The sequence below is a fragment of the Colius striatus genome, chromosome 3 (assembly GCF_028858725.1).
Source record: "Colius striatus isolate bColStr4 chromosome 3, bColStr4.1.hap1, whole genome shotgun sequence".
Taxonomy (NCBI): domain Eukaryota; kingdom Metazoa; phylum Chordata; class Aves; order Coliiformes; family Coliidae; genus Colius; species Colius striatus.
Genome location: NC_084761.1, coordinates 67,635,844 through 67,659,211, shown reverse-complemented (window position 1 = coordinate 67,659,211; position 23,368 = coordinate 67,635,844). Strand labels below are relative to the sequence as shown.

General features: G+C 41.4%; 2 protein-coding genes across 4 annotated transcripts in view; one reads left to right on the top strand and one right to left on the bottom strand.

Annotated features, from left to right (window-relative positions):
* Window positions 1-1,465: 1,465 nt before the first annotated feature.
* CNOT7 (CCR4-NOT transcription complex subunit 7) lies at window positions 1,466-23,031 on the bottom strand. 2 transcript variants are annotated; one of them, XM_061991733.1, is made up of 7 exons: window positions 22,947-23,031; window positions 21,696-21,901; window positions 21,189-21,382; window positions 17,956-18,117; window positions 10,678-10,822; window positions 6,735-6,845; window positions 1,466-3,090 (listed from the first exon to the last, which is right to left on the bottom strand). In XM_061991733.1, exons 2-7 carry the CDS (start codon window positions 21,810-21,812, stop codon window positions 2,962-2,964), a joined length of 858 nt encoding a protein of 285 aa, XP_061847717.1. In that variant the 5' UTR covers window positions 21,813-21,901; window positions 22,947-23,031; the 3' UTR covers window positions 1,466-2,961. The 2 variants fall into 2 exon arrangements, with proteins under 2 accessions (XP_061847717.1, XP_061847715.1); XM_061991731.1 differs by lacking the exon at window positions 22,947-23,031 and adding an exon at window positions 22,742-22,917.
* The window catches only part of VPS37A (VPS37A subunit of ESCRT-I), a 14,953-nt gene continuing 14,173 nt past the window's right edge, over window positions 22,589-23,368 (top strand). The window contains exon 1 of one of the 2 annotated variants that reach the window (XM_061991730.1): window positions 22,589-22,607. Coding sequence is in view for 1 of the 2 variants with exons in the window: in XM_061991726.1 (XP_061847710.1) it covers window positions 23,220-23,347 (128 nt within the window). In the remaining variant the exon portion in view is untranslated. Of the gene's footprint in view, window positions 22,608-23,127; window positions 23,348-23,368 lie in introns of those variants that run through there. The other variant, XM_061991726.1, reaches the window with a different exon arrangement.

The window sequence follows — 23,368 nt, the reverse complement described above, 5'->3', positions numbered from 1 at the left end:
TTTAAAAAAATTAAATGACAAAAAAAGGAGAAGCGCCAGTGAACATGCTGTTCCTGGAACACTCATCTGACTCCAGAAGCCAAAAATGTATGTGGACTGAAAAAAAGGATCAAATATAACAGTTTGAGCTGCATTTTTGATACTGCATTTCTTCTGACAAACCTACTCAAACAATGATGTCTTTTAAATGGATTGTGAAGAACAAGAGGCCTGGAAAGAGATTTCTTGTCTCTGACAAAAAGGTGCACGTCTAGACAGCTGGAACTGTGCCCACACATTGATTTCTGCAAAAGCAATTAAAGCTGTCCAATTTGGAAACAGATTCAGATTTCAGGCTCTGCAGTTTACAAGTAACAGTCCTACACAGAAGGACAATTACTTTTTGCCATAATCTCAATTCACCACTTAAATCACTCCTTAATGGAAACTAAACCTAATTTTGCCACAGAAAAGGAATGATGCACAGATGTCTCCCCAGCTGTAATCAACTCTCAACAGACAGATCACACACCGATCAGACCAAGAGTTCTCGCACAGAATGAAGCATAATCTTAGTTCCACGTTGATCTGTGGCTTCTGAGAAAAGGTTTTCCTAAAGGAAGAAAACTAAAGAGTAGAATTGCTTCAAGTCCACAGCCCCATGAGAATTTCAGGCAAAGTCCTGCAGACTGTGTGCTCATTAGCAGCCGGGCCACGAGGCACACACCTGCCCTGCATCTCTGCCTTTCGCTTCTTCCCAAAGAAACTCAAGCTCTGACACATCTGGCAAGGAGCACCGCACAGCACAGCCTGGGGGATGCCCAGGATGTGCTCACTTCAGAAGCACATCCCAAGCTGAAGCTTTCACTGTAGGCACACATTTAGAAGCCTTCAAAAACTTCCTTTGATCCACAACTAAAAAGTTACTTCAAAACAAACACCCAGGAGTTCTTCGAAGTGTCACTCCCCTCAGAAGTTAACCACAGGTCGCTGTGTAAGTGTGCTTTTGGCAAAGCTACTACATTTCAAAGCAGATGCATCCAGCTTCAGGGGTTCTTCGTTCCATGTGCATCCATTTTCCATGTAAGCTTACCATTCACATTTGAACAGATATAGATTGATGCCACAGTAAGAATCCATCCTGTTTTCCAGTTCAACAGTCCCTACACCTTTGGCTGTATCAAAGCCAAACAAGCAAAAACAAAGTCACCATCTAATGCATAATGGTATTAGAATAAATCACTAATGGCATCTGGATGCTTCAATAGTAATCACCGCTCTGGCAACTCAGGTCAGGAGGAATGAAGTGATTGGAAAGCCATGAACACAATCCTGCTCCAAAAGTGGATTCAGTCAGGGAGCAGAGTTACATCATTTTATAAGCGCCTGGGAGAGAACTGGGGTGCCTAAAAAGAAGAGAATAAGGAACTGAACTGACTAAATACACACAGTCCAGGAAAAATTTGGCAACAAAACCACCAGTCTGTTGTTATGTAAGAAAACATTTCTTAAGCCTTTATTTACAAAAGCTTTAAAAACAAATACCCTCTGTTATGCAAATTATTTGTTGTTTAAAAAGGACCACCCAGTTACATGGAGTTAACTCATGAAAAGAAGGTGTTTGATTCTTTGGAAGTACAAGGTTAAACGGAGTAATTTGGAGATGTCTCTACCCCTGCTTCCTATGTGGAGCGTGCACACCTGCCTAGTACCTGGTGTACTACTTAGCTATTCAATACCAAAAGTCCTTCCCGCACAACTGCTCTGTACACATGCTATGCAGAGTTAAGAACGTACTTTAGGGTCCTTTAAAACAATATATCTAAAATATATTGCTTAGACATACTCAAAAATAAACTAGCATTACACTCCTCAGGTAACTTTATTAGCTATACGTTAGTTATATTTTGCTGTTTTACAACAAATCTCTGTAACATCTGTCTTTGTAGCAGCTACAAAAAAGCACGATTTAATTGTCCTTCTAATTCAATCATTCCATTAAATAGCATTTTTTCAGATCTTTGGGTTTTATCTTCAACTAAACTGACTTTCAAAAATCATCAAATCAAGTACATAATAAATATGACTTCATAAAAAATACTTGAGGTGTACATTACTAGAATAAAAGCTAGGAAGTTAATCAAGGGAAGTGTGCCATTACAAAACTCCTCCTATCCTGATATCCTTCAACTCTCAGCTTCATAGCAAAAATGCCAAAGCCATAGCTGTTCTTGTCCTGAAGGGTGTAAAGCTGTTTTTCAAGCTTCTTTCCCGCGTTACAGAGCAGTAATTTTCAAGCAGTAGGCCAACCAGCAGTTGACATGTGCAGGATGAGTTTGAAGATGACTGAACACTATCCAATAACAGCAGTTACCATGATTTCAGTAGTTTTGTTTCGCTGTTACACATCAAGTCATGTCTTGTGGGTCGAGATACCAAGGAAATGCAGCATGAAGCTGCTGAACTTGGCAGATGATTGTTCTCTAGCTGAGGGCAAAAGAAAAAAACAAGACAAAACAAGAGTCTTGAGTCACTCTCTAAAGTGCAAATTTGATGGTCCACAATCTTGAATAGCTAAAACACTCCTGCATACTGGAAGGAATGGGGAAGTTAGTTACAATCAGTGCCAGTTAATTTGAAGAAGGGAGGGGGAAAGAGACAAAAAACTAGATCAATATAGGCAAGTTTACCAGACTATCTGTTATGATTTAAACTTTCCCCTTCTCTCTGCCACACTGATCCTATACATGCTTCTTCACAAATGGACTAGTTATGAGGCCAAAATGTAACTCGGATAATTTTACTATCAATATTAAGATCAAAATCTGTGATAGGAACTGTCAAGTTCAGTACATAGAAAGGCAGGAAAGAAAAGTGTGCTGAAGAAGGGGGAAAAAGAGCCTTATTGTCCAAGGGGTTCAACCAGAGATAAAACCTATATACAAGCACGTGGAGGTCAAAAAGATAGCCTTTCATTTAATGTCATGACTGTTTGTTGGCTTCTTCTTCATATGCGTTTCCTGTGCCATTTTGTACATAAGACGACCCCGAACCAAGGCCGTATAAGTGGCCACAATATTTGGCATCGTCAATGTGATCTTCAAAGAACATCTAAAAGAGTTAAAAGAGAGACACAAATTATTCCCAAAGAAAAGGCCCAGCTGAAATAAAACTATAGAAAAGCTTTAAAATGTTCCTTTCTTTTCAGCACAAAATACCAAATCTCAAGGTGTAAACGAGGACATAATTAACATAACACACAATTAACATAACACACATAATCTCATTGACCAAAATGTGCTACATTATGTCACTCTGTCGAGTAAATCTGTCAAGGAATACAATCAATCTTCCTGTGCACCTTTCCCAAAGAGATGGCCAAATGCAATGCTTGATCATTTTGTATGATCAGCACATACTCACTTAAGAAAGTAAGTTGCAAGTGCACCAAGAGATTTCTTCCAGTGGTTTCTGTGCAGTTTTCCACAACGGCGTTTACTTAGCAGCCCTCTCCAGTGCCCATACTCTACCTGCTCTTCAGTGTGCAGGTAGGTTCTCATCATACTCTTTCTCACATAGGAGGCACGTCCTGATTTACATTATAAATGTTTGGGGGAGGGGAGAATGTTTGAGCACAAAACCCATTAAGGAGCTTAGAAAAATGCAGAAAGATGCAGAAAGATGCACTTTCACTTAGCTCCTCAGAGGGGGACTTCATTTAATAAGCAACATCTCACATCGACACTGTAAATTCTGTACTACAACTCATTTAGACTATACAAGTCTTATTTGCAAACAGAATCTTTGAGTGGAAGACAAGAAACTCCCCAGTATTCTGATATTCTGCCTTTCAGACAGGTTTTCAAGCAAAGCCATGAATTACTCCACAAAAATCAGATAAAAAACACATGTACACAAAAACTTTTCACTCTAAAAACTTCCCAGGAACCCCAGAAATCCCAGCAGTTGATATTCTGAGTCACCATCAATGTCACTCAGAATCATGCAGGAGCAGTGTGGATGCAATACACCATCTGCATGTACCACATAGGCTTAGCTCCCTTCAGGCTTTACTCTTTGCAGCACAGTTTGGGTGGAAAGTTCTGTACTACAGGAACTGGAGACTTCAATTGAAAGTTTTAAAGCCACCAGCACATATTTAAGAAACAAACAGTTAGGGAAACCCCTAAATCATAGCTCTGCTCTTGTAGTATCAGTATTTAAGTAGTTCTGACAAGAAGGAAAAGATCAGTAATTGCAACTCCTTCACAGCAATTAGTAACAAAATTTTGTACCTCTACAAAGCATTATCTAATGAAGCTTTTTTTTTCACTCAGAAATACCTTGTTAAACAATGGACACCACTGAAATGTCTTTAAAAACGCACATTAACTATATATCTCTCTGCAGACTGCTTTATCCTTCCTTAGAAGTGCTGTGTTTGCAAAGAATCTCTGAAAAGTACTGGAAAAAACCCATCACAATCAATCCATTTTCATTGGCTTAATTAAGCAAGTGTTTTGCAAAGAGTTCCACTTCTCCCAATAAGACCTTTTCGTAAACAAATTCAAGAAGCTAATTTGCCATGTAACACAAGCTACATCTCATTGGAGAAACAACTGTGGATTTGAACCTATTCCTCTAGAAAACTAACTTGCAAGGTAGTATGTTAGGCATGATTATTGTACAGGTCCCTTTAGCCTGTATTGGCCTTGGATTAACGCTAGGGGTAGGCAGCCAGTCAGCAGCTGCGGCTTGCATCACACCACTAACACCGTTCTCTCCATTGCCCCTACAGCTCACAGCCTGCACCACAACTGCAGCAGCTCTGGCAGAGGCAGAGAAGTGTGCTATGAGGAGCAAATTAGCTTAAACCACAGCAGTTATTTTTCACCTACTGCCTCACCAGTTATTGTCAAATTCATGGTGGTTTTCTCCTTTATACAAAAGGCTGGATTACAGAAGGTAGCCCCTCAGCACACAATACTAAATCTTATTAAAAGCTGAGGATTGCTACTGCCATCCATGTTGACAGGGGTAACTGGCACTGAATTGCTGGCAGAATGCCATGTTTGGATGCACTGGCAATTGTCCAGTGCAACTGCTTTGCAGAAGAGGCCCGTTCAACATTTGCTTGTTCTCCTAATGCAAAATATCTTAATATCCTCCTGTCATTAGCAGACAAGTAGCAAGGCAATGTGAAGCTTATAAGGCCTGATTTCCCTTGCTGCAAGACTTGAATTAATGTATAATAATTTAGAACCTGAGTTACAGAATCACAGAATGGTAGAGGTTGAAGGGACCTCTAAAGATCATCCAGTTCAACCCCCCTGCCAAAGCAGGTTCACCTAGATCAGGTCACACAGGAATGCATCCAGGTAAAACCTCCAGAGAAGGAGACTCCACACCCTCCCTGGGCGGCCTGTGCCAGGGCTCCCTCACCCTCCACCAGAAAGAGGCTGTTCTTAGGTTTAAGAGGAACTTTTTGTGTTCCAACTTTTGTCCATTACCCCTTGTCTTGTCGCTGGATACAATGGAAAAAAGTGCCACTCCATCCTCTTGACATGCACATTTTAAATATTTGTAACTGTTAATGAGATCCTCCACTCAGTCTCCTCTTTTCCAGGCTAAACAGCCACAGTTCCTGCGGCTTTTCCTCACATGAAAGATGTTCTATACCCTTGATCATCTTGGTGGCCCTGCGCTGGACTCTCTCCAGCACTTCCCTGTCCCTCTTGAGCTGAGGAGCCCAGACCTGGACACAGGACTCCAGATGAGGCCTCACCAGGGTAGAGTAGAGGGGGAGAAGAACCTCCCTTGACCTGCTGGCCACACTCAACATGCTGGCCACACTCGATGCATCCCAGGATGCCATTGGCCTTCTTGGCCACGGGGGCACATTGCTGGCTCATGGTCAGTTTATTATCAACCAGGACTCCCAGGTCTCTCTCTGCAGAGCTGCTCTCCAGCAGGTTAAACCCCAACCTGTACTGGTGTGTGGGGTTGTTCCTACCCAGGTGCAGGACTCTGCACTTGTCCTTGTTGAACCTCATGAGGTTCCTTCTCTGCCCACCTCTCAAGCCGATTGAGATCCCGCTGAATGGTAGCACAGCCTTCTGGGGAATCAGCCAGTCCTCCCAGTTTGCTGTCATCAGAGAACTTGCTGAGGGTACACTCTTGTCCCCTCATCCAGGTTGTTGATGAAGATCTTGAATAAGACTGGCCTAAGAACTGAACCCTGTGGAACTCCACTGGCCAGCGGGGTTAATTTGTGCTTTACTCAACAGTAAGGAACAGCAGCCTGAAAGTCATTAGCTAAGATATCCAGTCTGCAAGTTTAGCTAGTTGACACTTTTCCCCCTCCTCTAGGCCTGTCACAAGCAGCAGTGCACATCAGCTGGGTATCATATTGAACAGAAGCTCAAAAAAATTGGCTTGAGTATGGTCACACAGAAAGGAGTGTGGCTCTAGCAGCTTATAGCCGAAACAAAGCCACATAAAAAATACAATATCCAGGCAAAAGCCAGAAAGAGGCAGCAATACTCATTAACAGCAGCTAAGCAGGCAATCAGTAGGGCTGGTTCACATTTACTCTGGGGAAAATACAAGTGGGCTTACTTTTATCAAGAAAGGAATGACCCCTGAAGCCCTTCAGAGACCTCCCTAAAATACAACAGACTTACAAGAATCAGCAATTCCATCTGACTATCACAGTACGTTACTACTACAGAGATAAAACCAACACATCCACCTACCTCTCTCATTTTGAAAAAGGCCATTCCTGTGAGTAAAGAATCAGATCCTGCCTGATGCTGTGGTCCTATCCTTTCCAGCTCTAACTGCTCAGCCACTTCTTGTAATCCACCCTGAAAAGCAAAACATTTTTGTTAACTGCTGAAAAAAAAATCAGAAAACTGTACAGCTACCTTCGGAAAAAACTGTTACATAAAACCTGTTACATGACAAGGAGTCAGTCATACTGCCTCAGGTATATTTTAACATTTGCACAGTAGGTGAGACAGTCATCATACTAGAGAAATACACACCTGTGGAATCAAATTTTCAGTGTCAGTATCAGCTTCTTTTTTTCTCCACTTTTGGAGTAAATTTTATCCCAATAAGCTCACCTGAAAAAACTATCCCCTAACCACAGAGTGACTACATAAACCTCTTTTAAGAGACACCCCCAAAAGGGCAATAATCACTATGTGTAGAAGAAAACCCACTGGAAGTCAGCTCATCAGTTGAATAAGACATGTTACACCGTAACTGCATTTTTAATGCTGTAAGCTGCACTGTGAGCACATCATTTTGTGCCTAAATTCTGTTTTTTCGATCATTAAGCCATAAGTTACTGGAGATACACTAAAGCACATGCACGTTCTTCAACATCTGCAAGCTTTGCAAGGCAAAAATGTTGTACAGAGGCAAAGTTTTAAAGTAAGATTGTCTAGTATCTGAGTTAACCTTTCCTTGCACTCTTAACCTGTTTCAAGCACAAAAAGGGCAGCAGTAAGAGGCAAAAGCATAACAAAGTTAAAACTCACTGAGCAGTTAAAGTCTCACTTGAAAAAAATTAAATCAAGCATGATGACAATTCCTGTGAACCTTATGGCAACAGGTTTGGGTGCAGGTTTTTGCTTTGTTTAGAAACAAGGAAGCTTCAGCTGTAACATTCCCATGTAACACCTACAAACCAACATGAAAACCTAGTACTGGCATGACTAGTTTTATTCTAGCTTGAGCAGAGGGAATACAGTTTACAGAAGTTTAAGATAAGAGTAAGTCTATACATTATACAGTTAAGCACTGAAGCCAACTTGTTTTCCATACACTCCAAACATGCTCAGTTACTGAACTTATACTCTCAAAAGCACGCTGAAGATAGCTGGGCAGGGGAAAATACATGCATCTCAGACCCATGTTCTCTGCTTTCTAACTTCAGTAACAAGCCATTAAGAGTTAGCAAGAGCAGTTAGAAACTTTTCAAGGCATCACTTTCTGCTCCAGTGCCTCATCATCCTCAGGTTCTGCTAGCTGTGAGATTATCTACCCTAACTTCCAATAACTTGGAAGGAAAAACAATCAAGAATAAAACTCAGTGATACTTACAGAGCAGCTGCAAGCTCTGGAATTTAAACTTAGTAATTCAAAATTTACAGTAACAGTGCTTTTAGTGGTACATATGTAATGTAAGTACATCACACACCACTCCTGTATGGAACTTCTCGGTCTGTAACTGCAAAAATTACAGAATAAAATTTGGCTGTCTGAAAATTGAGATTCTCTTTTGGGCAAGACTTTCACACTCTAGTTAGGAACATTTTTACTCTTGGAGGAGAAGGACAAATTTTTTCAAGTTTTCAGAGCATCAATCTTTCAAGAAAGGCCACAGAATAATTTACATAATCACATGACCACAGTCATGAGAAAATCCAGTTGAAACTAATTTCAAGGCATTGTAACCAGAGTTCATTGTTGTGTATTAAAAGTGAATTTCCCACAAGATCTGTAACTACATTACAGAAGAGCTGCTGTTACTATTAAAAGGTTTAGAATTGTCTACACATAAAGAGATTTTGAGAGAACAAGCAAGAGTTTAAGCTACACTATGTTAATATCTGAAGCTAACTGCCAGTCTGCATGCCAGTAACATACATTCATGTCCATCTGAGTAAGATACTATAAATTCACTGACTACTTAATTCCACAAAAAGAGCATCAAACAGCTCCCCAGTCCCAAAATGTACTTCTCAATGCCAAACACTCTTCTTTGGGCTTACTGGGGCAGGGAGTGGGGGACCTACAGCCAAGTCAGTGACTTTCGTATGAAAAATAACTTACATAAGCCACTAAAGGACAACTGCATAGCACTTCACTACAATTTCATAGCGATCGAAAGGACACACATTAGGAGCTAGCACAAGCATTTTCAGAGTCACAGCACTGAGTGTTTAGCAATTTGTTTCAGACAGTTGCTCTCAGTGCAAGTCCACTATCATTTCCTTGCTGCTATTTGGAGAGTTAGGGCAGTCTCCGTTCCTTCCCCTGCTGTCTTTAACAGCCTGTAAGTTAGGTGACAGGATCAAGATTTACTGCATCAAGATGGCCTACATACTCAGCTCTGGGAAAAAAAAACCAAAACCAAAACATTGCCCCTCTTCTCAAGTTCTGCTGAACTCAGATCTGTGAAGGTGATTCTTGTGTTGCAAAAAACATTGTCTCTAAACAATGCAGGTTACACACATCCTAATGAAACAACAGGAAATACAACCCCCTCCTCCCCAAACCCACTAGGAATGCAGCCTCTGGAATGGCAACATGGAACATCATTCTGTCACCTCTCTTACGTTACTAAAGGGAAATTATATAGTCTATTCTCAGTAAATCTCTCACTACCACTAAGACATCAGATGCTTTACTTTGCTTCACCAGAACTTAGAAAGTAAGGACGTTTTTCTTTTGTATGGGGTTCCCCCACATCCCTTCTTTAAGACTCCTGAAGTTTATGAACATTTCATTTTTAATTTCAGCCTCAGTCAGGAAAAACTGTTTCGAAGATGATCTCTAATACTCGGTCATTTGCCTAGCTGATTATACCAGTAACGACTCCAGATGAATGCAGACAGGGATCCTATTCTTACTAACTGTAAGGGAGGTCTCCATTTTCAACAGTAACTTGATTAATAAGAGGATTTGCACAAGTTACTTCTCATACAAGTAGTCTACTATTTAAAAGTGACACACTCTTATTAGTTTATCTCAGAAAGAAACAGAGGACTATAAATCCCACACAGATCATTAGTTCAGCAAAACAAAGAGACAAGCCATCCCTAGTTAGGCTTTGGATGTACTACAGTCAGTGTTCCATCTCCTGCAAGTTCTCATTAAGAAAGTGTACATGATCAAGTTACTTTCCATAAGAGCTGCAAGTCTCTAATCGCTCAAGATGAGCAACACACTTCATTCCAGCAGCAGTCCAGACTCTTACAGTTCTCTGGCAAATTAAGCTGTTAACAATTCCTGTAGCATCTTTCTTTCACGTGTTGACTTCCCTTCACATACTTTGTCCCAGTTTCCATTCATTCTCCAGTCCAATGAAGTATCCAAACGCTATGCCTGAGTAAGCCAATCAATAGTCCCGCTGGCCCAACCTGAGAGATTTGTTTCTAAGGATTGCATTTTCTTCCTGGAAGTCACACGTTGTCCCGCAACATATGCTGCTGTTTATCTTTCCTTATGGGGCCACCTGAAACATTCTCTGCTCCATGCCTCTTGTCCCAAGACACTTCCACAGTATCAACATGGCAATTACCTTTGACAAGATGACTGCGGTCCTTTAGTAGACTGCACAATGAGGATATCAGAGTATATAAAACCCAGCAATTCTTATGGCTTGGGAAGTGAAGAATTCATTGCAAACATGAGTTTATCACCCGTCAACAAAGACTGGACAGTGTAAATACAGCATCAACATGCTATTTCTAGCTGGTGAGCAGTACAAAAATTGATGTGTGCTCCCATCTGCTTCTATCAATAGCTTTTAATATTAAATAGACAAAGCCTGAGACAACAATGCTTAATCGCTATTATCAAAGCAAAAACAAAGAAGAAAAATATAGAAAATAAGTATTTTCAAGCAGAAAGTACTCATCTCCAAACCCAAAATTTGCTCTGTGCCATGAAGAGATTACTTACCTTCAGATTTTTGCAGCTCTTCATGAGATATTTTACATCATAGATGACTGGGAAAAACAACCGCAGAATCTCAAAGAAGTCCAGCTCTTCCTCAGGTAAATTTGAGTTTGTCAGGATTTTGATCAAATAGCCAAAGTCATATCCACTGCAAATTAACAACAAACACAATAAGAAAATTACTTAGAAGCATCCTTCTCACCTCCAACATCAACACTTCATTACACATTAACAGGACATTTTGCTTAATTTCAATGTAATTAACAATGACTCAGTGTAAATGGCCCCATTGCACATTCCAGTCTGAGTGAGGCCAAGTGAACAAGCAAAAAGATCTGCCTAGAGGAGTTTCTCTAAATCCTGAAACAATTTAGTGCTTCTGGGTAAGTGCTCATCTGATAATGAGAATGACTCCTAGCTGCCTCCTTTCACAGAGATTGGAGTGTCTCATTAAAAACCAAGTTTGGCAGAGAGACTTCTACAGTTCTTGAAATCCTAAAGACTCAGGAGTTGCAGAGCCAACACGTTTATCCCTGGAGGCAAGTTGCACCCTCAGCAATGAAGAGTAGATTGTCTTTCATCTTTTCCAATTAAATCAGCAAACAGTCAGACAACTGAAAGAACTAATAACTTGTAGACTATTGCTTTTTTTGGAGGAAAGGACAGAGCAAGTTGGAAGATTTTGTTTTTTGCATGTACATGTAAGTCAGGAAGAGGCAGGGAGATAACTGAGCAGTACAGGTTTGGTAGAAGAAACTGAGCTATTATAGTATGTGTGTGGTGGAGAGAAGTTTGAGATTTCTTTCCCAATAGCTTGAGTGTTGATAGATGACATAGAAATAAGGTATGGCAGTAAAAGGGGAAACTGTGTACTTTTACAAAGGGTTGTGAAATGAAACAGGGTTTAAAGCACTGAAAAGACAGATGTCAGGACTGAACACCACAACAAAAAGAACTCATGACTATATATCCTTTTCCCTTGGAAGGCAGAGATTATAAAGCAGATTATTAATGATCTGATGATGAATCTGATCCATTCTGATGAGATTCCTTGTACTTGCAGGACTGCTCATGCAGACATGTACTGAACTAGATGGGGGACCAATAATGTTCTCTTCTTTGTCATTAGGCTTGCATCAAAACAAATCAGTTCTTAGACTTTGTTGACATGCAATTTTAATAACTCCTCACACACAAGAGGGCTGCCTCTACTGAAAGCTGCATCAGTTTTGCTGCTTAAGGAATCCTGGAGTATAGCTGAGAGACAATTCAAGTGAAGTCACCATGGACTCCAAATTCCCAGTTTAAGACTCCACATTCACTCTTAGTTACACAAACTTCATACTCAAAACAAAAAATTTTGCAGCCTGGTAATATTGACTGAGATCTTTAACTGTGAGATGAGCAATACAGAAGACAAATCAGTTAAAAGCACTGTATTACTGATCCTGTGGATATTTAGCACCCACAGATTGGTGGTTTCTGATGAGGCTCAAAGCTTCAGCTTACACATCCAACATGAAGAGGACTGCTTTTTGTATACAATGAAGTTCTGTACATTACCTTTACCTTACAAACTTCTAGACTTCTATCGTGAACCTACTGGGAATGAATGGATTACTTGCTAAAAGTTGATCGATACAGGATATACAAAAGGTACTCTCCCATGGGGGTTTCCAGTCCTCTACACAGAAATTTCATGCTGAAGGAATCCCACACTGCATCTGGTGCTTTGAAGCTGTGCTGGCAGCATGCCAACCTCCACAGCAGCAGCAACTGGCCAGGGAGTAAAGAAGCCAGACAGGATTTCAGATCAATCTCACACAGTAAAGTACTATAGTGTACTTGGCAAAATAGTAGCTTGGAAGATTAATTTTATTAGATTGCCAGTGGGGGTGGGGGTGGCAGTATGGGGGAAGTGGTGGGGAAGTCTATTAGCATAAAGCCCTTTACAGAACAAAGAAAAAAAAGCCACATTAGACAAAATATCTGTTCAAAAAGATGCACAAAAGATTGTTCAGAATTAGAAAGACTTACTCCTCTAGAGAGTTTATTAACTCACTGAATTCCCAACATTAGTCATCCTTGTGGCTCAAATTTAACAGCCATATGAAAACTTTTAAAGTGAAGAAGCGGTATTTGTTATTAAAAAAAGAATTTCCTTTCCTCTTCAAAAAGAAATTCTTTAGATGACCGGATTAATAGAAAAACAGATGTTCTAAAAATATTTCTAATTTCTATAAAGAAAGCAAAAGTTTGGATTCATGTGCTATTTGTCTTGAGGAGGAGCCAGCTACCATAAATCTGCAATTTCTATGAAGAATTATGTATATATTTTTCCCTTGGAGACTAGTAGATTCTTTTATTCTGGGATCCACATGCAGAAAAAGAGAAGAGGATATCTGAACAGTGGATTTAACAGGCATGAGTATCCTTCCATTGCACGACAGCATTCACTCAGGTATCAGATATCTGATCCTAAGCATCCATTAGTTTTATTCAGCTCCACCAAGTGATGCCTCACATTCCTTAAGTTCCAGCTGCTTATACTTCCTCCTATTGTGCTTGTAACAATCATCACAAGCCACATTTTACTAATCATAATGCAGTATCAAGGCATTTACATAATCTTTTTATTACACTTTTTGCAGGTAATATGCTCCAACCATCCAAGCTTACGCAGAGCTAAGAACTGTCACTCTAATTCAAGGCTAAGATATAACTAGTTCAAAAATTTGAGTGGCCACCGCTGAATGCTAACAAAAGGGTAAGAAAGTCCACAGTGAGCAATTATGTAATTAACTCTCATTAAAGAAGTTTTCTTCTAATCCTCTAACAGCCAATTAGTGGTTGGTTTATACCCTGCAGAATATAGGCTTCTTTTCCTTAAAAAGCTTTCACCATTTCTAATATAATCACTTGAATTTACCTAGTGCTGCTAGCTCCAATCTGTGGAGCTACAGATGAACAGAAGCACCCTACAACCTTTTTTTCCCTCCCCTTTTTTCACTGAACATGCACAGCTGTAAGCAACAAGACCATGAAAACAAACATGCCTGTCTTTCTTTCCCTTATCCAGAAAGAATTCAGCCTGTCAATTAGTAATTAATTCTAATTAAGCACCAACAGGCTCTGAAATAAATCAAAACCTGACAGAGCTGAGAAAGTTTTGCTTCATTTTATAAGTGGCTAACAGAAATAAGCCAACAGACTGAATTTTACAAAAATCAGCTAGACACAAATCATTATTGAAACATAACAGTTTGGAACTTTCCAGCTTCTCAAAAATGTCTGGGTCAAGGCACATTTGCACAGAGTCTCCAAAAGTAAGCACTCAAAGTCTCAGCAGACCAGACAGTTCAACATCCACAAAAACAGTGTTTGAGTTGCTCCATTTTGTAACTTGTTAAGACTGCCATGCATTCACAGCTCTTTTGACTGTGACATTAACCAGAAATATAGGGCTTTCCCCCTCCTCTCTCATCAACTCAAATGCACATTAACACACACAAAAGACCTGATGGAGTCACTTATGAAATTGTAGTCTACAAGAACCAGTGACAGAGCAAATGTTTCTTCATTTGTGCCTGGCAGAATTGCAGGTCCACACAGATTTTCCAAGAGGCCAAGATGTCAAGGCAGCTACATCAAATGCAGAGATACACAAAGAAAACTATATGAGAAGAGCTTAGAATTAAACTACATTAGAGTTCAAAGAAATAAAAACTTGGGAAATGAAACAAAACCAAAACATAACCTCACACTGAGAAAGGAGTAATTCCTTTCTGCCCACTTAATAGATTTTGAGAGTTAGTAGTAATTGAAGCATTTTTAAGGAAACAGAAGCAATAGTACAGTCAGTAACTATCAAGAACAGCCTTTTCAGTAGTCAAAAAACTACTACACGAAGAGCTTACATGAAACAAATTTTCAGCTGAGATGTCCTGCTGTTTAAGTTCCCACTGACAGAATGTAATCACAATCAACATAATATGTATTTAGAAACAGTTGTTTACTGTTCTTTGTGGCACATTTCACTCAACCCATGCTCATTTATAGCTTTATGCAATCTTCACTTCCTCACAACTTAACCCCCTACTCAAGGGTTTTGTGCTCAAGATAATGACAACATCTTCTGTCAAACACAAAAGCCTTCAACACTCTGACCTCAAGCAGAGAGTGGATAATCAGTGTTTGACAAACATTTGCTGAAATAATTGTCTTAAGAGGATTTCTAAAAACATTTTCAGCCAAGTCCACAACAGAAACTCATCTTAGTACAGATGAAACTGGATTTTAATCAAGCCACTCCAAAAATTCTTTGTAAGCTGCACTAGCAAAAATGGCATTATTGCACATAGTGTGCACTACACTTTGACCAGCATATTAGTCAGGAATCACATGCCATCAATATAACTATGCTTTAAAAAGAATCCATAGTGTAGAAGTGGCTCAGGTGTTCTTTTGCTAGGATAGCTTACACTGAGGCCTCAAGGCAATAGCTGTAGTTGCTTCTACACATGGCAGTCACAGGCATAACATCCCCCCCCCCCCACTGAACAATCCAAATTACTTTACAGTAGTCAAGTATAAATCAAAATATACACAATAGCCCACAATAATGGGTTATAAGAAGCTGAAAGAAACTTAATTCACTAATTCAGCCTCTGTAGTTATTTTGACACAGTTCATGACATTCTTGGTGCAGTATTTTTCCCCAGGTGCTACACCCTAGTAGCAAGGCAGCAAGAGTAAGAAAGATTATTTTGGAATCATATTGTGAGTCGAGAGAGTTGTAAGTGTAAGATGTAGGCAGATTAGGTGACAAGTGTATTCAAAGATGGATCTCTCTGTCTCCTCCTCTTTGACTTTCCAAAATGAGGGAGGGAGAAAAGACATCTTAACACTTGCTTTCTATAAAGCAAGTCAAAATTATGACTTCTGAAACAGGCTGTAATATGCACCTTTTTACTATTTCATATTCCTTGCTGAGGCAATCTTTATTTTTCAGTTGCTTAGTAACATAAATGCTTCTCTAATTTCACGTGACTTCCTCTCCTCCAACATTTTTCTAATTTCATTATCTACTGTCATTCACCACTGTAGGATGAGTGATAGACAAGAAAGGCTGTAGGGAAACTACTAGCCTCAGCTAAAACATTTGCTATACTTTTGTTGTCTTGCTTAGTAGCCAGCCTTTCTGACGTCGACTTGAGGGTATTGCAGAGCAATAAGCCTTTAAAGCCACTGCTGCTTGCAAAATGTGCAAATTATCTCTGGCACACAGTTGCCTATACAATGACTACTGCATAAGCTTTAAAGTACTAAATCTTTATTAACACCCAAAGATCTTTGGTGTCTTGACAGATTCATAGAGATTTAACATTCATATTTCTGCTTTTACTTGGAAGATGAGTTCCTGCAATGGCAGAAATAGTAAAATATATTTATTACTGCAGTTAGAATTAAGGCTTATCAGGGCTTTCCTTCCAGAGCTGAGTCAACTTCAGCTGCTCAGACTACCAGCAAATTTAAAACACATGTACAAATGCCTTATGAAACTCTTTACTGATAATTCCGCGGTCTCGCCCATGAAATAAACAATATTTCTTCAAGAAGTGCTTAGGAATAGTTTATTTTATCACTGTTACTTATTATTTTCATGTGTGATATTAAGATACAACCCCAAGGATGGCAAGGGCAACAAGGTTCTATAGGTACATCAGTGACAAAAGGAAGACTGTGGAAAATGTGGGCCCCTTCCAGAAGGGAACAGGAGACCTGGTCACCCAGGATATAGAGAAGGCTGGAGCACTCAATGACTTTCTTGCCTCAGTCTTCACCAGCAAATGCTCCAGCCATATCACCCAAGTCACAGAAGGCAAAGGGAGGGGCTGGGAGAATGAAGAACCACCCACTGTAGAACATCATATTCAAGACCATCAAATGAACCTGAAGGTTCACAAGTCCTTGGGACCTGACGACATGCATCTGTGAGTCTTGAGGGAACTGGTGGATGAAGCAGCTAAGCCACCATCCATCTTTAAGAAGCTGTGGCAGTCCAGTGAAGTTCCCACAGATTGAAAAAGTGGAAGGATAACCTACATTTTCGTAAAGGGAACCAAGAAAGACCTGGGCATCTACAGGCCAATCCATCTCTGGCCCAGCAAGACCATTGAGCAGATATCCTCCTGGAAACCATGCTAAGGTGACTGGTGACAACCAACATAGCTTTATTAAGGACAAATCTTGCCTGAAATTTGGTGGCTTTCTACGATGGGGTTACAGCAGTGGAGATACCGGGGAAAGAGTGGACTTGCGCAACGCATCTGACACTGTCCTGCATGGCATCTAGTCTCTAACCTAGAGACACGGATTTGACGGATGGACCACTCGATAGATAAAGGACTGGCTGGACTGGCCATGCTCAAAGACTCAACATCCACCTGGAGACCAGTCACTAATAGCATTCCTCAGGAGTCAGTACTGGAACTGGTGTTCCAGTCAGCAACATGGACAGTGAGATTGAGTGCACTCTCAGCAAATTTCCAACAACACCGAGCTGAGTCAGCATCCTGGAGAGAAGTGATGCCATCCCTGACAGGCTTGAGAGGTGTGCCCCTCTGCTCTCATGAGATCCCACCTGGAGTACTGTGTCCACCTCTGGGCCCTCAACCCACACCTGTTGCAGCAAGTCCACAGGAGGGCCACAAAGATGATCAGAGAGCTGAAGCATCTCTCCTATGGGGACAGGCTGAGAGAGTTGGGGTTGTTCAGCCAGGAGAAGATAAGGCTCCAGGGAGACCTTATAGCAGCTTTCCAGTACCTAAATGGGTCCTGCAGGAAAGCTGGAGAGTGACTTTTTACAAAAGCATGTAGTGATAGGACAAGGGGTAATGGCTCCAAACTGAGAGGGCAGATTCAGATTAAAAGCAAGGAAGAAATTCTTCACCAGATCTTTAAGGTCCATTCCAACCCAAGCCAATCCATGATTCTATAATGCCACCTGCTGGCTTAGGAGTTTCATGTTTTTCTAGTTTACAGTTTTTCAGTTACAGTGTAAATGCCAAAAATAAAACACCAGTATGATTCTGTATGCTCCATTCTTCTAACACAGAATGGTGCTATAGCTGTTACAGCAGAAGTATATTCTATGTCTTGCCAACTAAGACATGTGCTATACACACTATTAAATGTATACCACTTAACTCACATGAAACACGGGCTCTAGAATTCAATAATTGATACTGAAAATTCAAATACTTAACATGCAAGATTTACCTATGAAAGGAAAGCCACTTGACTCCTTCACACAGTACAACTCCTGATGTCATAAGCAGTTCTGCAAAGTACTGTGTCTCAATTCCTTCTTCTTCATGCTTTTTAAACTGGATACCAGATGTCGTTAAGAGTTCAATAGAGTCCTGGGCATACATATCTTCTCTAAAAACAGAGGAAGGAAAAGTAATGTTTCACAATCTTCAAACTTCAGTGATTACAAACCTGGTAATGTTTCTTTCTTACTATTCATTCCACAGATTTCATTAGCATAGAGCAGAAGCAACTGAACTTTTCAGCGTTAACGACAAACCCAATCATTTTCCATAGTTTTTGTTAACCTTCACTAGCATTTCACCATCCCTGGCACATCTGTTCTCACCTCCATGAAAAATTAGTTCCTGTTTCTGGTTACCTAGAACTCCCTTTTTGCAAATCTGCAGAGGAAAGTGAATGTATGGATACAGATATTTTACTGAATAAGATCCATTACTTGAATTGTTGTGACAAATTAAATGTAACAGTTGAAGCATTACCATATCATATTATAGAACTAGGAACAGTACACTCTAGAATGCTGTGCTGTACTAGCTCTGTGGATATTTTCCACAGTTCTTGTCACTGAGGCTTATGTAAAGGTTCAGACACATACTCATCAAAACTTCCTTCTCTCTACAACTGTAAATTAAGTAGTTGCTCCGTGCTGTCAGTCCTCAAAATTCAGGTAGCCTAACATTTCATTCTATATGACCAATTTCAATAGCTATATTTTGGACCTAAAATTTAACAGCATAGAAAAAAATTTCTCTATGCCTTGTTCAACCCCCTCTTCTAGCTGTATTTATTCCATTTACCACTAAGATTTTTGTAAAGTCTTAAGGATTTTATGATGAAACGGATGTTGGGTTTTTTTCCCCAGAGCTTAAACCTGTATCATTGTAACAAAGATATAGAATGGTTAACTGAAAAAAAAAGCAAATGTGACTCTACTTATAAGATGGTATTCATATTACTGTCCAAACATACTGTTCTTCAGAGTCTCTTCAGTGTATAGTTTTCAATTTTAATAAAAAACAAACACAAAAAAACGACAGATCAAACTTTACTGTTAGATTCAGACACAGACTTATATTCTTTATTCCTAATAGCAAGTCATCATTCATCACAACATAAGAGATACATTATCAAAATGTGTTATTCTTTTTTTCTCCCTCCCACACAGCTGCTCATCAGTTCTCCAGCTTCAAGGCACCAGCTTCCCAACACCTGTCTACCTGCATAACACTTTAAAGAAGCCATCCAAAACAAACATGGCTATTTAAAACAAAAAAAAGTACTTTTATTTTATTACTCTGCACTGATCAGGTGGGGAAATAGTTTAGAGAAATATTTATGCTCTTTAAAAGCACACTATAACAAGACCTGGCTGGAACCACACACAAAAAAAAAAGCTACCTTCTAGGAAGAGTCAACAGCTGCTTTGCTTTAGGAGCAGAACACTTGGCATGGTGCCACTTCCCAAAAGAAAATGTAGAAATTGAGAGGAAAAGAGTAATTTCTCCACCCATGAGAAAAAAACAAACAAACAAACCACTCATGTTTCATGCAGCACTTACCTTTTTGTGTACTTCCCTCCCATACAGTGAACTAGTAACCATTTAGTTAGGTGACCACCTGTATCTTGCCTTACTAAGCTGTCTTATCTATGCAGCATCTAGTGCAAATGGATAGAAAACTGCTTCTGTTTTCAATTGCTTGACATTAAGTCAACATCAAGCTCAGAAAATAAATAACAGGCTCTTCCTCCTAGGTCACACTTTGGAAGTTATTAATTCATTCCTTCTCTTTCATAGCAGGCCTAGTACATTTTTCTCGTAAGACAATGGATAAACTTCATCCAGCATTTATACAGCCAGGTAAGTTTAGAGACACCAAAATATCAAATCTGCAGTTCCTTTTCTTTCAGGAAGTGCTTCAAACAAAACTAAAAAGAGCATGTCATTCTTCAGACTAACTGATTTGTGTCAAGACACAGCACTGCTTGTTTAGAAAAGTAGAAAGATCAAGAGACAGCAGCAGGGTTTTGTTTGCAAGATCTTTGATTACTTTGAAAACAAGCCTTTTTATCTGCACAAAAAAAAAGTTCTGTTCTCTAAACCTCCTTTGTAGACTGCAGTTTTAATTCGTGTCTATCAAGATGTTTGTTCAGCCATCAGCTTGTAACACAACTGCCAAAATTCTCCAAGCCGTCAACACATTTGAGAAGCATTTGCACTGATACTCAACTCATGCCATATGAAAACCGATCAGACTACCCGTGTTTACCACAGGACAAAATTCAAGATGCTAGGAAGTTTGTCAACTTCCTGCTAAAGATATAATTAGAACTCCAAACTCCGCAAAAGTGTCACATCTCACTAGAATAGTTGTTTATACTTAAAGGTCAGATAAAAATAAGATTCTGAAATAAAGTTTAGCAAACTATTCCAACAGATGATAAAAATCAGCTTGCTTTTTAGGCAACACTTTACATGAAATAATTCTGAAGAAAAATCTCCACAGCAGTTATGTCATAGGTTGAAAGGCATTATTGATTCTATCATAGAAAAAAAAAAATACAGTAGCTCAATAGAATAAGTTGCTTTAAAACGACACAAAAAGCTGCTGCAGTATCAGAAAAGTTGACAGTATTTTACTTAGAATGTCGCCTAGAACTTGTGAGTCTTGAAACAAGAATAACACTGTTTTCAAGAGGACAAACACACTTGCTTTAGAACTCGCTGGTAACATTTGCCATACTTCTTTTTTAGTCACTTTGGCAACTTCACTTTTTTTTTCTTCACCTGTTGGTATTTTGCATTGCAAAACATGCAAAGAAACAATTTGTGACTACCATAACAAATAGTCAAGAGTTACATTAAATTAAGGTAGAAGCACTCTGAAACGGTAAATATGAAAATGCAGAGAGCTAAGTCTTGGACTCTGTATAAACCCTTCTTTTGAAAACTTCTATTGAAATTGTTTAGCCTTTTTGACCGAATTAACACCATTAAGACAGACTGCACAGCAACGAGGGAAGAAAGTACGTGTTTGGCTAACAAAAGGCTTCCTTGCATCAAGTAGCTCTAGTATTTCCGTCACACAGATAAAAAGAGTTGCTATAACCTACACTACTTGTAATATATTTCCATTAAGTCAGAAACATACATCCAACAGCACTGATGTTTAACACTTACGTTAAATTAAACTTAAAATTAAATTGCCAAGTCGACGTTCCTGGAGGGTATTCTCCTTGCTCGTTCATAAACGTCAGTCCCAGTTGAATTATTTTTAGCAAGTCTACATTGCAGCGTAACAGTTGATACTGGTAGTCTGCATTGCTTCTGAATTCTCCAATAGGCCTTGCAACCACTCCTGGAAATTCTGTGTCCTGTAAGAACAGAATTAAAACTTCAACAAAAGACATCCATAAAAAAAATGATGTCGCTCACTTTAATAAAAAGCATTTCAAGCACTTAACAGTTTCACAGCTGAAGGGCAGCCTGTGTGTGAATTGAGCTTTTTAAAAAGGTAACACATTAGGATCCTAATGTACACAGTGTTAATTCAACATTAAGAAGCTATTATTCTTTCAACAGAAATGGGTGAATAAGTTTATAGTTTTAATTTACTAACATTGAAAGAAGTCATCACTTTTTTGTGTGTGTGGTAACTTGCTAGATAACCATCACATGCCCACTTACCATAGCTACGTAGTTATACTTCCGTATAACTTGACGAATTTTCTTCATCTCTTCATCCAAGTTACAAGCCCAAACTTCACAGATTCTTTGGCTATGGTCTACGGTAGCTGCTGGCATAGTGGGGGGCTTTAGAGATCATACATCAAACGTTACACTTGATTGAGGATCAGTTTCATAAAGAGACTTTAGTTATTTGGGTTTTTAACCTACAAGATAAAGCAAAAGTGTAAGGTTTTATTCTTCATTTACCTGTAAAAAGTTTTAAGACCAGGATCAAGCTTTATTCTTCACAATTTCATGAAAGCAGCACAACACTGTCCCAAAAGAGTGTGAATTTCAGCTATGCAAGTTCAGGTTGCTATCGACAAGTAAAACTCCGGTATTTTGTTAGCAACTTGTGACTCGTGCAGGGAGCCAGGCAAGCCGGCAAGGCACAGTAATTCAACAAACAACACAGGTATGCAAACTCACAAGCGTTATTCCACTATGGATTAGGAGAGCACGTTTCTGTGGATGCCGGGGCTGCGCAGGACAAAAACCGAAGCGGCAAAATTACTATTAGCGTTACGCCAAACTCGTGGGGACGCCAAGCAGCCGCCCTGCCAGGCAGCCTCCCTGGGCAGAAGCTGCTGCAGCTCGTACGGGCCGCGCTCAGCCAGCGAGCGGCGCGAGGGAACCGACAGCCGGTTGGACAGACGCGGGCTCACGCCCCGGCTGAGCTCCCGGGCACCTCCTCCTGCGCACGGGGGCCTCCGAGCGCCTCGGGGGGCCGCGCAGCCCGCCCTGCGTCCGGCACCCCTCGGTGGGGCGCAATCGGGAAGAGGCTGCCCCGCTTTAACACCCTCACCCCGGCCCAACGCCGCAAGAGGCTCCCCTCCCGAGCCCGCCTCCAGCGGGCCGCCCCGACCGCCGGTAAGGCCACAGGACCCCCCGCGGGACCGTCTCGGGCCTCGGCGGTGCAAGGTTGGACCGAGGGGAGTGCACAGCCTGACCTCTCAGGTCCCCCTCTCCGCGCCCGGCCCCCAGCGCCCCCGCCGCTCACTCACGCTCTCGGGTGGGCGGTCAGGGCAGAGCGGAGCGGGGCCGGGCCGGGCCGGGCCGCGGCGGGTCTGGCGAGGCCCCGCGGCGGCCCCCGAGGCCCCACAGCCGCCAGTCACCGCGCGAGACGCAGGAAGCGCTGCCCCCGCCGCCCCGCCACACAAAGCCATTACATCATCGCCGCGCGCCGCGCCACGGCCTTTCCCCTCTCACCTCCGACCGGCGGCGCGGGCGCCAATCGCCGGCCGCCCCGCCCCGCCCCCCGCGCGACGCTCCCCTCCCTCCATCCCGGCGCGGCGCGGGCGCGCGGTGCTGACGCGGCTGACGCCGCGAGGGCGGGGCGCCGCCGGAGCCGCCGCCGCTGCGCGCGCGCGTGCGTGCGTGCTCGCGCGAGGGAGGAAGGGAGGGAGGGAGCGAGGGAGGGAGGCCGGGCTGCGGCGCCGCCGGTAGCCGCGCGCCCGCCCGCCCGGGGCTGCCGCGGGGAGGATGAACTGGCTGTTCCCCCTCGCCAAGGGCAGCGGCTCCTCCTCGTCCGCAGCGCCGCTGCCCGCCCTCACCAGCCTCCAGCAGCAGAAGCAACGGCAGATCGAGTCTCTGCGCGCTACCCACGCCTCGTGAGTGGCCGCGGCCTGGCC

Bases quoted from the DNA above. Each gene is read 5' to 3' on its own strand.
- CNOT7 (XM_061991733.1), bottom strand. From the start codon at position 21,812: ATGCCAGCAGCTACCGTAGACCATAGCCAAAGAATCTGTGAAGTTTGG. The intron at 18,118-21,188 runs GTAAGTGTTAAA...CTCTGTTTTTAG, and splicing joins AATTTTAAGTTTAATTTAAC to AGAAGATATGTATGCCCAGG. The intron at 10,823-17,955 runs GTAAATCTTGCA...GTTAATTTGCAG, and splicing joins AAGTGGCTTTCCTTTCATAG to TGGATATGACTTTGGCTATT.